Source organism: Empidonax traillii, unplaced genomic scaffold (genome assembly GCF_003031625.1).
Source record: "Empidonax traillii isolate 1590-97213 ecotype Southwest subspecies unplaced genomic scaffold, ASM303162v1 scaffold361:size2146424, whole genome shotgun sequence".
NCBI lineage: Eukaryota > Metazoa > Chordata > Aves > Passeriformes > Tyrannidae > Empidonax > Empidonax traillii.
Genome location: NW_020955554.1, coordinates 37,391 through 54,256, shown reverse-complemented (window position 1 = coordinate 54,256; position 16,866 = coordinate 37,391). Strand labels below are relative to the sequence as shown.

Below are 16,866 nucleotides of genomic sequence, written 5' to 3'. Positions count from 1 at the left end.
ATGCAGGAAGATTAGGCTGCTCTGCTTTTCCTTCAGGGTGGGGAGAGATTTAGAGTCTCAGACATGTAATTTCTGTAATTACTTGAGCAAGGAATAATTGCCAGGCCAGGGATGGCAACATTAGGCCCTTCTGTTCTGATTTTTCCAGAGGAAGTAAAGTTAAATACTACAGCTGGTCGAAGTGCCAAGTAGCCTCTCATCCTAAATGGGAACAAAAAGGACAAATGTTACAATTTCCTTCAAAATGAAGCTCCCTGAAATATTTTCAGGAATACTGGATTGAAGTGCTTCACTTAGTAAGGTTAGAAGAATTTCTGTGGTTTGAAATCAAGACAACCCTTGAGTTTTAGTCATGTTTCAAGAGAAAACTATGATTTGTCTTGTTCTCCACTTTTCTCACAGAAAATTCGAACAGTCCTTCTTAAATGCCCTAAGTATCATAATATTAGGCATCATAATGCTTGTAATAATTAATATAGAACCTCTCAGGGCTGCACTGGAGAATGACCATCAGCACCATAAGTCCTGTTCTCACCCAGCACACTCAGTGGTGTCTTAGCAAGGAACAGCTCAGCACAGTGCTGTGGTTTAGATTTGTCTCCAATTATTGCACAGGGTCCAGATTCTCCAGAATTTTTAGTGGCTTGTGCTGGTAACTCATGATTTTTTCATTATTTGGATTTTTTTAATAGCAGGAAGTTGATAAGCAGGACTAGGTGCTCTGCCAGCCTGCTGGGGGTCAGCCCAGCCCAGCTGGAATGTTTTCTTTAGTTCTCCTTGCCCAGTTTGAGACAGGACACGAGCCCTTCCCTGCTTGTCTTCTTGGTCAGTCTGTTGCCTCGTGCAGTGGAATCAGATTTACCCTGTGCTTCCTACCCAGCAGAAGCTGGTCACCAGTCCATAGCTGTGTACCCAAACTGGGAACCAAACCTGGACCATTCAGGTGCTCAGTGAGCTTGGAGTCACAAAGCAGATGCCTCAGGTCCAACAGGTATTGCAGAACTGACGTTAATGTGGAGTTAATGGCACGTCTCCATGTGGTGGAAATGAACGTTATTTCCCTTCAAATGAGTTGGAGCCATAATGGGCTATACTGGGAAATCCTCCAGTTCTTACAGGAAAATTTTTTCTCAATGGTTCTTTTTGGAAAAAGGAAGAAATTGCGAGAGCTGCTAATTAATTCTTTATAGTTTGCTCGTTATGCGCTGATTCTACGAGATGTGTTGATTTGGACTCTGGTTGGAAAAGCTGAGGGTAATTTCCACAGAGCCATGAGGGTTTCAGGGCTGAGCTTTGTGGGAGCTCAGGTCCCACTTATCTGAAAACATTTTGTGGTCACAGAAGGGGTTCTATCCATTACCTTTGTATGAATAATTTAAATTTTTTTTTTTTTAATCTATTTCATTTAGGTCTGGCAAAGCCCATGGGATTAGTTGAAGGTCCAGGAGGCCTGGGCCAGGGGGGAATGGCTGCTACCCTCAGAGATGATAGCCACGAGTCAGAGACTAAGTATGAAGAATACGGTTACAATGCCCAGCTCAGTGACAGGATATCACTGGACAGGTCCATCCCTGACTACAGACCAAAAAAGTAAGTTGAATTCCACATTATTACTATTATTATTATCATTATTGAGACTAAGAGGTTGATTGTTGTGATTGTTTGTTCCCTTCACATCCTTTCCTGGTTAGAGCATGACACCAGTTAGTCATACAGATACCCCTGAGTTGAGTGAAAAATCAAACAGACCAACTCAGGCACGAAGGGCCATGTTAAATGCATGGCTGATACTGTCAGTAGGGCATTAATATGCACGTTCAAGGCCTCAGATAAAATACTGCATGAGGATATTGGTGCTTCTTGGGCTTGGTTCTCTTAGAAAAAGCCTTCAGAGGTGGCAGCCTTGGTCTGTCCTCCTTGTAGTCACGAGCAATGGGAGGGGGAAGGGCAACAAACACATTACAGTCATTGGTTCCTTAAAAAAAACACAACACACCAACCACATCTAATCAACTGTCTTTAATTACATTTGATGTTCTTAGAGTTGTTGAGCCGGGGTTTGCAATGCGCTGAAACACGGACTAAGTGTAACCCATCGGGGGCCTGTAATTGCAGGGAGATTTTTTTTTTTATTTTGCCTTTGGAATGTGTGTCTTGTTTTTATTCTGCTGTTTATAGTCTTCACACGCCTGTGCTATGCTTGACATTGCAATTACATGTTTATTATTTGTGCTGATTTATTATATTTTGTATTAAATATCTTTCAAATCTTTCATATTTATGGAGTTATGTATCTTCCAGATGAGACATCCACACTGTCATCCCATGAATGACAATCAGTAATGTCTTAATGCAGAGGAGATCAGCAACAATGCCTAGTTGCTCTCAGGAGACAGAATTGAAAAGAATACTTAATTAATTTCTAATAATAATCTTCTGTTTTAAAAGACCCACTGGGGTTTCCTAGGCAGAACTGAAAGTTAAATAAAAAAAATATCTTATTAAGTGGTGAGAAAAGTTTAGCCAAGCAAAACAGCTGTGCTCTGTGAGTAGATTGCAATTGAATTAGGATTTGAGGCAGTTCAAGCTGCCAAAAAACAAAACTTCAGCTTAACTACAAATTTCATTAGCTGTGTTGCATATTAATCTGATCTCAGAAGTATTGACTCAGCGTTTGTTTTCTCAAACACTCGCTGTAGAGAAGAAAACCCAGATCCCAGAAGTGGCAAAGAGAGAACAACCCCCGGACTTGCTGTCAAGTCTTTGATGCGAGTGCACTGACTTATTCAGTGGTCTCATCCCTCCTTCTCCCTTGATGTATCCCTAACAACCCATCGTGGAATTACGCTGGGGAGAAAGAAGTAGCCTGTAGGTATGCAGATATTGGAGCTGTGCCTCAGATCTGGTCCAGAGACCCTCAAAATCGATGTGAAGTTGCTCAAATGAAAGGCGGCGAGGTTTGACCCGGGCCGTTATCGGCGGCTGCGGTCAGGTGGATGAGGATAAATGAGATGTGTTCTGCTAGGAAGCGCAAAAGCAAAGGCTGCAGAGCTTAAATCTGGCTCAGCAGCTGTCAGTGGCATGAGAGCATTTGCAAGGCAGTGATGTTTCACTTCAGATTAGACTCTTCCACCGCTTTACTGGGAAGCTTTGATGAGTCGCTCAGATAAGCTTTTTGACATGCTCCTTTTGGGTATCATCTCGTAAGGCCATGGTGCATGATTAACTGGCTGAGTTACTGGGAGAACTGCCTTCCTCCTCGTGTTTTGACACTTTTGAGGTGGTTCTAGTCAGACCTAGATGCTGGAATTGATGCACTTGTCTCTGGGTGCTGACGAGTCACAGGAAAGCCCTTCAGATTGAATTTGCTGTGAAATATGAGTGAAGGTCTGGAGAAGGCAGAAGCTCTTGTTATAGGAAGAGTTGTATTCACTTGTGTGGATTGAGAGCAGCCCTGAGGAGAAGGACTTGAGGGGTATTGGTTGACAGGAAGCTCAGAGTGACCCAGTAATGTGCACTCCCAGTCCAGAAAGCCAAACATGTCCTGGGGCTCATCCCCAGCCACAAAGTCTGTGGCCAGTCTATGAATAAAAACACTTCCCTGAATTTGCATTCCCGAAGGATTAAACCATTCTTTCTCTCCATTTAAAATAGTCAGATCTCCATATTTGCACACAGAAATAGGTATTCAAGATATGAACTGGAAGAATTTCTACTCGAGTCTGCATTGCATAGGCACAATTTATTACAGTAAACATGATTTCACTGTGAAAATTTGAGACATGAAATATTCCAGCCCTGATCAGAAATACTATCTTTTAGCTCATTTTATATTTGACCTCCCCCTTATTGTTGTCCACTATCTTATTCTGATAGAATAAGCCCTCTGTTCCACCTCCTTGCATTGGCTCATAAACATGGAGCGGTTTAATTGCTTTGCAGGAGATATTTTCTTCCCCACACAGCAAATTAAAAAAAATATGTTCCACTGAGGAGGTGTACAGCCAGCCAGCGTGACCATGAAGGCTCTTAAATTGGAGTCACCTCCACGTCCTTCCACTGCAGCAAAGTCTCAGGCCTGGGTGGGCAGCCCTGCTCTCAAGATGCTTTGCTCACATCATGCTCTGCTTTCCTACCTGCTGCTGCCAGTGCAGGTTACTCCTTTTAGCTCAGAAACCTTTTCCTTAGGAGAGGAATTGTTGTGAGCAAGCAGGAGGCAAGAGGATTTTGTGCATTTTTGTGTTTGTGTGCCAAGTAGGAGCAATGCAGTAAATAGCTCCGTTGTGATTACAAATCACACAATAATTACAGAATTACTGTGGTGTAATAAATGTCTCAGCCTCATCTCCTCAATATCAGAGATTTTTAAATATCTATCAGACATGTGTAAATAATAGCAGTATCTGAAGTTTTTCAAGGGCTGTACCACTGTAAAAAGTATGTTGCAGAGAGCTCAGGATGTTTAATGTCCTGATCTCTCTTCCCAAGAGTAAAGAATTAGCAGGGCTTTCTAGCCCTCACTAGCATAACTCTGTGCAGTGGAAGAAAGAGAAGCTTCCCTTGTAAGGAACAGGTTATTTTTTCCTTGGAAGCACATGGCTAAGCTGGAGCTTGCTCTGTGGTACTGTGGGAAAAGTGTTACTTAACGTTGAAGTTCTGTTGGAATAATTTCCATATGTGTTGTTCTATATTCAAAATCAATGTATATTTATATCAGTTATCTCTAGCAATACATGCAGGTGTAGAAGAGCCCCGAATCCTGCCCATGGGAGGTCTGCTGGGCTCTTCCCATGCCTTTCTTACCAGAATGCCAAAGGGACAGGGTTTCACTGAATAGTCAAAAGGATCTGGATCTGGAGCAGCAGAGCTGAGATTGTGGTGGATATTGTGCCCTTCCCAGCAGAAGAACCCAGAGTCAACCACCTAAACCCCTGTGGGCACTGAGAGCAGAGACAGGGAACTGGTTTGCCTTGGATGTGTGTTGGTACAACAGGCTGGCAGCAGCCGTCCCTCTGCCCTTCTGGGGGAATAAGAGCCTCCACCGCTGCCAGCTGTAGCACAGAGTTGAATCCTCTGCTCCAGGAACAAAGAATCAGACTCAATCCTTCCCAGTCATGCATGAAGACAGAGGGGCTACAGCTCCATGTGACAGCACATTCTGACTTCATCAAAGATAGAACCAGAAAAATCAAAACCTTAGGGAGCGTCATTCAAAGTTAGGGGGAAAGGCCCCCAAACTTACCAAAGCTGTTTGTTTTACAGTGCAGCATCCTGGAAAAGTGGGAAGTGTCAGCTAACCAGATGCTTTCAAACAGAAGCATCGTCTCTCAGGATAACATCAATTCCCCTGTTCTTTCTGGTGCACAGGATGGATAAGCAAGGGGTTGAATGGAACAGGTGCTGCACCTGTAAATTTGGCATTTTCTAACTTTCTACCACTTGACTTTGCAACTTAAATCACTTCTGGGCTTTCTTTTACATGCAGGACACGTCCACACATGGAGAGACACATACTCATACACATACACTTGTCAAAATCCCTTGCTGTGATGCATTATGCATACTTTTGAGAAAAGTTAATATGATCCTGGAGCTTCCATAATGGCTAAATTGGCTTTTGCACAGAATTGTCGCTGCTTGGCGAGGAACTTTAATTTAACTGATCTTTTTTTTTGTGCAGCTTGATGCTGAGTGCATTGTGGCAGTTCAGTGATAACAATAATACTAATACAGGGATTCAGTCTGCTGGCTCTATCAGAAGAGATTTCTTTGTGTTACAGTCATGGATGTTTGTATTGAGAAGATTCTGCCCTAAAGAACAAACTTATTAATGCTGTGGTAACTCGAGTCTTTAGCCAGAGAAATCTGGAAATTGCTTTCATTTATTCAGTTCTTTCATGGAAGAGAGCGTTTTCGTGGCTTGCTATAGACATCTCACAATAGCAAAGGAATTGCATCTCTTGAGCCTCGAAGTGTAATTAATGGTTCAATCCACCCTATACCTAAGGAAAAGCTTTTTTTAATTACCCATCAAAAAGAATTCTGCAGTTGATCAAACAGTGCTATCAGGGGGGCAGGCTTGGTAAATAGGCCTCTGATTTGTTCATTCAGGGTTTTAATAACAGTAGGTGGTGTGAGGCCAGGAGCTATCAAACAGCCCTTCTCTCAGAGATGGTCCTGTGAGCTCCAGCTGCTGGAGGAGGCAGCGCCATCACCTTGAGTTTTGGCCCTCTCTGTTGGCGGCAGAGCTCTGTGGGCTGGCTGTGGTGTGTGAACCATCAGTCAGCAGCTCTCTGGAGCCACACTGTATGTGTGTTTGCAGTTTCTGTGGTGAGAGGTTGATCAGTGGTGTGGCAGGGCGGTCCCTGCCCCAGGGGCAGCTCCTCTGCCCGGCCGCGTTGGACGTCGCTGCAGGAGCAGGGCAGGAAGGCAGATGGTTCTCAAAGAGCATCGTTGTTTGGATCACTGCGTTGGGGAAGGCTGGCTCTGGCGTTATTTGATTTTTCTCCACCTCTGCCACTTGCTCTGCCTCGTGACCCACATCTCAGATCCTCTGGGGGCACTGGGTGTTCTTTGCGCCGCTTAGAAAAACGACATGAGAAACTCCAAATTAAAACAGACCCTCAGGATTCCTTCCAGGTTAACCAGAGTGCAATGTTAACGGGCCTCTTTGCAAGGAATATTTGAAGTGGAACAGATCAGAGCTTTCCAGGAATCAGAATTTCTGATTAGCAGAAAATGACAACTGGAAAAAAAAAAAAAAAAAAGGCCTAAAAATATTTTGTGTCAGGCTGAACAGATCTGTGAAATGTTTATTAAAAGTAAATATTTAGACCAATGAAACATTTAGTTTCCCATTAAAAAGTGTTAGTTTTAAAGTGATGAATTTTCTAGCACTAGCTTCTGCCAGTACTTTCAGATTAAATATCAGGGCATGGTAAAGAGAAACATTAGTTCAAATTAAACATTTTGGTTTTTTTCAGCTGACAGTGTTTCACAGTCACAGCAGAGGCAGGTTATTTGGATTTCAATTAGGCTTATTTTTAATAGGAAAACATTGGACCTTTTTTTTTTCTTTTGCATCCACTCTCAGTGACTCTAAAAAATCATTCTAAAATCCTGAGAACCCCGTTTGGCCACTCTGAACCTACGACATAAATTGAAGCAGAGAGAAGGAAAAACAGGGGCAGAAAATGGAGCAGACAGAATTACCTCTGGGCAACGGATTAGGATTGTTTACGGGAGGGAAATTCAGTAAGACATGAAACTAAGTGAAGTGTTTTAATTAGATCCCAAATCGCTGTCCAGCTGTGGGTTTTGAGCAGAGCAGAGGGGCGTGTGTGTCCACGTGCTCTGGGACATGTGGAGCTCCACCAGCTTTGCCCATTTACACAGGCTGGACATTTCCCTGGGGCTGTGAATCCCCTACAAATAGCACAGGCCTTTGCACACACATTATTTGTTGCACAACTGGTGATGCAGTTCCAGAGGGATGGACCCGAGTGGGAGCTGACTTCTTGTCTTGCCCGAGAGCAGAAGGAACTGGTGTGGAGTGAGAAAATTCCTGTGCTGCTTCCTCTGCAGTGAACTGGGCTCTGACCAGCTACTGCTCCGTGTCTAGTGTTGTATTTCTGACTCAGTTCATTTGGGATATCAGCTGACAACCTAAATTCGCTCACACTGCTGCCTCTGGGCCTGCTGTGCTTATTTGTGTATCCCTGTGTATGCCAAAGGCTCATCACTGCATTTTGGGACGTGTTTCTTTTTTGGCTGCAGCTGTCTGAGGAGGACTGTCTGTGCCCCTCAAAGGAGGGGGGAAAAAAATCACCCATTTCCTTGGCTGGGAAAGAGAACTCTGTGTGGGGTCACAGGTACTGCCAGCACCTACACCCCAGTGCTCTGTGTTCATACAGTCCTTCTGCAGTTGTCACTGAGACCTGACCCTGTTTATGAAAGTCTTCTCCCAACCTCTGCTGGAGCTCTGCTTGTTTTGCATAAATAATGATGTATTAACTGGAATGTGGGATCAAACCTGTGTCTCCCAAATCCCAGGTCTCTGTTAGGTCTTTGTGTATTTAATTAGTTGTACCGTGTTAAATTGCTCCAGTGAAAAGACTGATGAACAGATTAACACAGTGGCCATGTTTCCTAACAATAATAATAATAATAATAGTAATAATAATAATAATAATAATAATAATAATAAATATTGTGAAACTTTCCAGGCCCTTTCTGAGGCCGTTACCAGGAAGGTTCTCTGAATGATTTGGTTTGACAAGCAGTAGGGCATGACCCTGAGGTAAGACCACGAGACTGCCCAGATTGCCCCACACTAATCCTCTGCCTTCTGCTTTGCTGTGCTGAGGAGAGAGGTGACCCCCAAGGCTTTGGGCAGACAGTTCCCAGGTTTTATGCAGGACATAAATCATAAGCAGAGACTCCCCACCAGCCAGACCTGGTGCTGTCCCTGTAGTAGCAGTGCTGGACACGTGGCAATATCTCACAGCTATTTCTGATGTCTGATAGAAGTTTTCTCTGGCTTTTCCCATTAGATTCATTATTGATTCCCTTTTGTTTAGTGCTGGGCTTTCCAATTAAGTAGTGACTTTAATTATACTGCAAAGTGTATAACATTGGTCTTGATTATTAACACTGACCCGTGGGATAATGAAAGGAGCACCAGAAAGGCTAAATTAAAAAGAATCATAAAAATGAACAACCTTTTCCAAGAAGCCACCTTCTGTTCAAACACAGTAATTTTCCTCTTTTACATTTTTGCAGTGCCTTTGTGTATATTAATTGTTGAAGACAAGTTCTGCACGACTGTCAGCACTAATAAATGTAGATTTAGTGAAGGCTGAATTTGATTAACTAGGGAGCGTGAAAAGTAACTGATTGCAATGTTGTGTTTAAATGCAGTGAGACTGGAAGCCATTCCCTGCAATTTGTCTGCACCAGAACGTACTCTTGAATACATGAATAGTTTACCTGAGGTGGATTGCATAACTCTGGCTAAAAATTAGACATCTAATTTAAGGCAATCGACTTGGCTGCCTTTATCATCCTCCAGCGGAGGAGAAGACATGGCAGCATTGCTTATCATGTGCAGTGTGTAGTGTCCTCTGCAGGTCTGTCCCCCAGGAACCTAGGACAGCCAGCTGGAATAGCATTTCAGGTGAATCCAAAGTGCTGGATGCTCCAAGGCGCACAGAAATGAGAGGGAATCTCTGTGCCAGCAGCACACAGTGAAGAATGACCTGCCACCATGTGCAGCCTGGGTAAGGTCCCCACCCCGCAGCTGGGGAGGCAAAACTGTGGCTGCGGCCCAGTTTTCATCTGGGGGGAAAAGATGATCAGAAGGCTGTTTTGCATCTCTCAGTTTTTCTTACCTGTCACATCTAAACGTGTCCTGTGTGACCTGCACGTTCACTGGTACCTCAAGCACGACTGCTTGGGGTAATTATTTGAACTTGAAAACAGGAACCAGAGTATTTCCATGGAAAGAGGAGTATTTCGTCCGTGCTGTCTTCAAAGTGAGCGAGCTGTTCCTTCCCAGGTAAATGCATATCTGTAGTGCAGAACCACTGCTGAGATCCAGCCAGGCCTTGCAGCTGAGTGTGGCATTTCAGTGTCTTTCATTTCCCTCTCCTGGGCCCGTGGATGGTTGATACCCGCTATCACTTCCAGGGAGAAAAGGGTATTCCTGTACATTTCTGAGCTGTCATGTTATGTTACACTCCATGGTATCGCATTACAGGATGAAAAGAAGTAACAGAACAAGACAGGCGATGAATTCAGCGTGGTGTTTCTTTTCCTTTTATGTTTCCTTGCATGTTATCTCTGTTACACTACACCTGAGATCCTTTTTAGGGCTTTGAAGGAGCTCCAATGGCTTGAAATAACGTTCCCCTTTTCTTTTCTTAAAATATGTATGCAAATTTAGTTCTGCTGACAATGTGAGATACGTATTATCTCCAGATGTCTTCCTTGTGTAACTTCAAAAATTAGCCAGTTCTGATTCCTATTTTATTTGGATAGGTTTCATAGTATAGGAGAGTCAAGGTTTCAGGTCACACAACCTCAAGGTATTTTAGTTGTTGTTGTTTGTGTCTTTGCGATAAAAACATGAAGAGGCCAAAATGTCAGACAATTTACTCTTCTGTCAGAGATAAAACTGAATTGTGAACTCCCAAGCTGATGCAGTGTTTCATTTTAATAGTGTCAGCTCTTGCTTGTTTTGCCTGTGTCTCCTGTTTTGAGTGAATTTAGTGCTAATAAAAGTGAGAGACTCTTAAAAGGAGCCAGAGCCAGAAGGACCTGACAGTTACAGGGCAGCAAATGTAAGCTCCCTGTCTCGGTTAGCCTGATCCAGATGCTTTCCAAGGTTTTGTTTCTCTGAAGCAGCACCTGCCAGTTAAGTTGTTTGAAAGTTTTATGATATTGAAGTATGGGGCCTCTATTTTGTGTTCCTCCAGCTTTCTGAAATGTTCTTGGCTTTTGTTATATTGCTTCTAGACCTTCTGTTGTAGTTTCAGAAACAAAGCACAGTCCAACCAGGTCACCTTGCTGGATGCAGCTCCAAAAGGAGGTCCAGGGGCAGTTGCTCCCCATGCTGTCTGTGCACTCTCTTCCCTATTTCTACCAAACCAACTGGCTGTCCTAATAGGAACTCACTGTGCACTTTTGGCCTGCATCCCTTTGGCCACAAGAAATCCTGCAGCAGCTGCTTGTTCCCACCTGGAGACCTCCTTTGAAATGTGGTGCAGGCCTTGAGGAGCAGCAGCTCCAGGCCTGTGCCTTGTTGCCTTCTTTGTAAAACCAACACCAGGCTGATCTCTGTTGTCTGTTCCTTGGCTGTGCAGGGTGTTTAAATAACTCTGGTGAAGGAGGCATCTTGCCACGTATGTTACTGAGTCTCAGAACTTCAAGCTGATGAAAACCCCTCTCTTTTTCCCCTGCAGGGAGTTATGTTATAGCTGATACATTTTGCAGGGATTGCTTATGCAGTGACAAGAAGCCCTTCAGTGGAGGACATGAGCAGAGCTGGATACCCAGCACAAATACATCTCTCTCCTTCCTTGTCTGAACTAAACATGAGGACAATTGCCATGCAAGCATCAGGCAAAACCCCTATTCCCTTGGCCTGAGAAGTGCACCTACAATTTCTGGTGGTGGTCAGGATTTATCAGTGAGACAGCTTTAAACTACTGCACATATCTCTGTGTCTTACTTATGCACAAAGCTCCCTGTTTCTCAGCTTCCAGAAACCAAACCCTCTGGCATTGCTTTTTACCTGTGTGAGATGCCTTCAGGTTGTCAAATAGTTCTTTAATTAGTTTATTTTTCTTCTTTGCTCCGAGGGATGGGTATATTATTGATGCTACGCTCCCAGACTTTTGCTAGTCTGCATTTATGTATTTTGTCTTCCAAATGCCCTAGCAGAGGGCTGGCCTCTGGGGTGGTATGAAACACACCTCTCTGGCAGACACGGTAGTTCAGACTTGACTAATGGTAGAATATTAATAGCAGCAATAATAATTAAAGCAGTGCACTAAAATACCCGGGGGTGTTGTTGCTAAGTTAGGCTGTACCCCTAAAATTTCAGAGGAAAGGCATAAATTTTAGTTACTTCCATCCACCAAGTGAACAGTTGTCTCATTCAGCAGCTGGAGTAAGCCGTGGATGTTTCATTAGGACACGGTTCTCCCAGAGGGTCACGGTGCAGTTTACATTAAACTCAAGATAAAAATGACATTGAAGCTTTGCTCCTGTGTTTTCTACGCTGCCTGAAAACAGATGCTTGACCTCTGGCTACCCCACTGGCTTATTGCCTTGTTGTTATTAACCCTCGTGTACCGAGGGACGGGGAAATTTGTGTTCTGTTTGCTCAGAGAGGAGCACTCAGCTCCTCTGCCTGACAGATCTGGGAATCTATGGAAGCAGTGGGGGGAAAGTTTCTCCAAGTCGAGGCTTGAGCAACTACTGTGGATGGAACAGGCTGAATGTGTCTGTCTGCAGCTGAGGGATGAGGAAGGGCAGGGGTGAGCACAGAGCCTCAGCCTGCCGGGCACACGGTCAGTGGGAACACTCTGGGTGCAGGGTCATCCCTTCTGGGGGCAAGTAGAAAAGATACCAGATAACACAGAGGGCAAAAGGCAGTTGTTTCTCAGAAGGCCAGTGTGGGCAGGAGCAGTGCATGAAAGTTGAAGTGCTACAATGGCCAGATCTTCTCGGAGTCAGGAGGAGACCAATGCGTGCCCTTGGCCTGCTCAGATTCACAGTCGTACTTCTGTGGTACCTGTTCCAGGGTCTGTGCCTAATTTCTGTCAACTTGAGTGAAAAGTGAGCATATATTGACCCTTTTCTTTTTTTTTTTTTTAAATTAGGATAAGAGCTCGTAATTATAAAAATCTTGCACTGTTTTCCTGCTGGGCAGTGTGTGTTCTAGGTGTTGGCTGTGTGCTAGACTGTAAATGTGGCTGGATTCTTAAAAAAAATTTCATTTCTAAATGTAACCAAAACTGATCCAAAATGCCAGAGTTTTCTAAGTTACATAAACTGAAGCTATAGAAATAGTTAGAAGGTAAGAAACTGTTGTTAACATTCAACTTCTAAGTGCGTGAAATCGTTGAATACTGTGCTGTTCACCTCTAACTAGCCTTTAATTTAAACAAAAGCTATAAAAGTACAATTAGGCTCCAGTCCAGTGAAGCACTTAAATATGTTCCTAGTTTTAAGTGTGTGAATAACCCCAGTGAAGTTAAGACATGCTTAACTGCTTTACTTGAAGAGGACATTTCTTGAAGTAGTTATTATATATATAAAGAACAACCCTGCAAGTATCGCTGGGAAAGACATAGAGAGGAGTAAAGTCCCATCTGCGCTTCAGGGTCTGACTGCTCTTGCCTGATGATTTATCCTATGGGGATTCTGGTCCAGAGTGCTCCATCCTCTGGTTGTCAGGTACTTTTCTGCCCCTGTCTGTGGAAGGGAACACACAGAGCACATGCACCTTCATTTGTCCAATCTCCCTGACTCAGGCCTTTTAGAAACACCCTGCTGCTGCCACCAGGCTCAGCTCAATCCCATATAAAGCATCTAAACATGGTGGATTTAATACTCCCATTTTCAGTGCTAAATCAATGTTCTTTATGCGTTTGTTCTTGGAACACTGCTCTATTTGAGCCATAATTCTTCCCACATACCATAAACTCAGTCTGTTTTCACTCTGATAGAAATTGATCATTTAAAGAAGGAGGAAGAAGCCTGTGACCACCGTTTAAACGTTTCAGGGCCATTGCTGGTTAGTGAAATCAGCTTGTGCACGCCTCAACAAAGGGCTGGGGTTACCAGGTATCACCTTTCTGGGCTACAACCAGCCTTGCAGCTGCTGGGACAAGTCAAGAGCAAGAGCTTCTCACTGCAGTTTTGGCAGGCAGTGAAACCCAGGTTATGGCTGACCTCTCATCTGGTGGTTTACTCCTCCAATCACCCAGCATTTGTAGGTAGGTAGAGAGAAACATTCTGCTGCATAACTGGATAGGACCAAAGGTTAAAGCTGGTCTCCTGTGAAATACACTGGAGCCCATTAGAGAAGGGACTGTTTGCCAAACATTGTTGTATATCCTCCCAAGACCGTAAAAAACGCTGTTAGCTGAAATAATAGTGGAAAATTATTGCGTTCCTCTGTTCTCCTCCTCCTAACCACCACACTGCAGCGTGACAGCAAACCTGTAATGAAATTCGGGAAGGGCTCTGCAGCACTTACCTTGAAACCTTCTTTATTGCCCTACATTTCTAGGGAACACTGTGATATTCAGCCTGTGTCCAGCACCAGCAACACCAGCTGAAGGAGTGAGATAGCCAAAATTAAACAAAAGTGCCTTGAATTTTTAATATTAAATACTTGCAGTACGTTTTTTAATAGTCCGGGATAACTTTCTGTATTTACATATTATTATCTGAATAACAAATAGCTTCAAGGGTAGAGCCAACTGTTCCATGCAGATGGAAAATGGTGAGTTTACTCTTCTACATTATTTATTGAAAATAATAGCTTTGATTTCATCAACTCCACTGTTTTCCCCTTATGTCTGGCATGGACTCAGAACTCAATAGGAGATGCACTTCAGAGAAGGGGGTTTTCCTCAGATATGTAGTCTGCTTTTGGATATCTGGGCTGTTACCATCTCCCTCCCTGCAGACATGATGGGATTAATTCTTCCTTTGCCATAAAGAACCTTTTCTGGGATCTTGCTGCATCACCTTGAGTGGGAAAGTATTTCTTAACGGGAAGTCTGCTCACAGTCCCTGCTGGAGGTGCAGATAGATGGCTGACTTCACATTGCTGACGGGAGAGCAATGACCCTTGGTGGCAGGAGCAAGAAGTTTTGTGAATGCACCCTAGAAAACACTTTCTGCCTTCTTGGAGGGCTCTTTGTGAACCTCCTCTATTTGATACATGAGGTTTTAGTTTCGGTGGAGCACTGAGATGAGAGTATATAATCTCTGTTCTCCACAGACAAGGCAGTTCCCAGAATTAAGTTTAAAAAGGTTGCACAAAAGGTAGTGTTTCTCTGCATATATTTTGCTGTTAAGGACTTTGAATCAAATTGACACAATGCCTTTATTTTGTGTCACTTCACTGTTTTCACTTTCACGGAGTTCAAAGAGCTCTCCAATCTCAAAGCAGAATTTTGTAAGACCACCTTTATGTTTTGGGTTTTTTTTTTCAAAGACAATTCTTGTCCAATTTTTACTTTTATAGCAAGCTAAAAATCCAGTTGGACCAGTGACCAGGATTTTGTGAAATCCAGAGAATCACTCAACAAGCCATTTGTGTTTAATCACCTAAAATTAGGCAGAACACACACCACTTGAAATTTAGCTGAGGCCCTTCCTTAAATTTAAGTGCAGCGCCATTAAAAATAAAGTTGCACGGGGGATGTGTTTTCTTTGGGGATTGTGAAAAGCCTTTGAAAGCAGATTTCAGCTTCTCCATTAATTTCCAGTGAGCCTAATGCTTTGTGATGCAGCATGCATACAGCCAGAGGCAGAGCTGAACAGGCACACCAGGGGATAGAGTGGAAATTTTTTACAGATGGTATTTCAAAACATATTAGTGGCTCAAGTTAAGTTGCCAAAAAAAAAAAAAAAAAAAGAAAAAAAGGCAAATACTTTTTCCTGTGGAGGGATCTGAGCCCGAGCTTTTAGCCATTTTTCATGTTAATAAAGGGGCTTGTTTTAGGAGTGATTGAAACTAGTTTTAGCATTTTTATATGTATAAATCAATAATAGTATTAGACACGATGGCTTGTTTCTGGTGTTGTTTGCCTGAGGAAAGCCAGGAATAGCTCACTAAAATACAAGGCCTCTTATTTTATGTGTGCAGCAGCTACTTTTGAAGAGTCTAATAATCCTAAATATAAGGGTTAATATTCTTTATGAGCAGAGTCATCTTCATGCTGTGTGTGTTAACTATGCATATATATTGTGCTATCAGTCACTGATTGACAGTTCTCAGGGCTTTCTACTATAAACATACAACAATTTCTCATAGAGAAGGGAGGAATTAAACCAAATAGAACAAATGTGCTATAAAACAAAAGGCACAAACATGTATTGTTGGTTTGTTGGTTTGTTGGTTTGGGGTTTTTTTGTGTGTGTGCAGAGCAATTAGTCACAGTTGTACTGGCCTGGAATTTAAAAAAGAAAGGAAAAAGAAGTAAATGTCTGGTTCTTAGTAAATGTCCAATGTGTATTATTACAACTTCATGGGGAACTTTAATGTACCTGTCCCGAGTCCCAGCTCGAAAGGGCTCTCTCCTTTATGGACTTGTCACAGGACAGAAATTCCTGTCAATTTGGTCTTTCCTGTAGGAAACAGGACAGAGAAGAGGGAGTTCTGAGGTATAAAAGACAGTTATTTTGAAAAGGCTGCTGCTGTTCTTCACCCTGCAAATCCTACAGACACGAAATCCAATTGTTCAGCCTGGGAATATGGGAAATGCCCAGGACTAGGTGTGTGCTGGAACACTCCTGGTGTGTTGCCATCCTTTGTGGCTGACATGAAAGGACTTCTTGATGCAGGAAGTGTTTGAGGTTGACTCAGGAACAAGGACTTGGCCTGGTTTTCTTTGTGATGAATGTGGGGGATTTCTGCCTTAGACTTTTGGATGAGAAATAAGAAAAAAAAAATGTGTCAAGGAACATATGAAAAGAGGAGTAGATTTAAGATCTCACTTTATGTAAAAATGACCATCAGCATCGCTGTGTACCAGAAAAGATGGAGGATGGGTTATTTTACTGGGTTCTCTCTGACTTGCAGCACTGACAAGAATTGCACTGTATCTTGTACCTGCACTTCTCCAGATAATTTCAGGAGAAAGGAGAAGGTGCTGATTTTTATTCTGTTGGATAAATCAAAGTGGAGGCTGTTCCATAAGGAACAGGGTCTGTGAAGAAGGCATCTCCTGGTAACACCATAATTTCTAGTTTTTCTGAAAATGACTCACTCCTCTCTTTACCTTAGCTGTAAACACAGTGGGCTGCTTTTTTTTCAGTAGAGCATCAGTGTTCTGTACCACTGCTCCCTTGATCACAGCTGTATTTATATTATGTGATTCTTAGGGAATTCTGTCCATGGGCTGCAAAACAGGAGGGCAAAGGAAGAGCAAGCCTTAAGTTCAAAAATTGTCCCATTTGGTGTTTTTCTCCCTTTTGGATGGGGCAGGAAAATCCATCTTTAATGGCAAGAGAATGTTATGGTGTAATGCAGTTAACACCTTCTGTTGTGAGAAGGAGAATTAATTAGGAAGGAGCTGGAGCCCCTGGCTGACAGATTCATGATCCATGAAGCTAATCAGT

General features: G+C 43.1%; 1 protein-coding gene across 1 annotated transcript in view; it reads left to right on the top strand.

Moving 5' to 3' along the window:
* The window catches only part of LOC114061822 (polypeptide N-acetylgalactosaminyltransferase 9), a gene marked incomplete at its 3' end in the record, with an annotated part of 70,797 nt that overhangs the window by 17,848 nt on the left and 36,083 nt on the right, over window positions 1–16,866 (top strand). Inside the window, exon 2 of the mRNA XM_027892657.1 lies at window positions 1,410–1,590. Within this exon, the coding sequence (XP_027748458.1) occupies window positions 1,410–1,590 (181 nt within the window). The remainder of the gene's footprint in view (window positions 1–1,409; window positions 1,591–16,866) is intronic.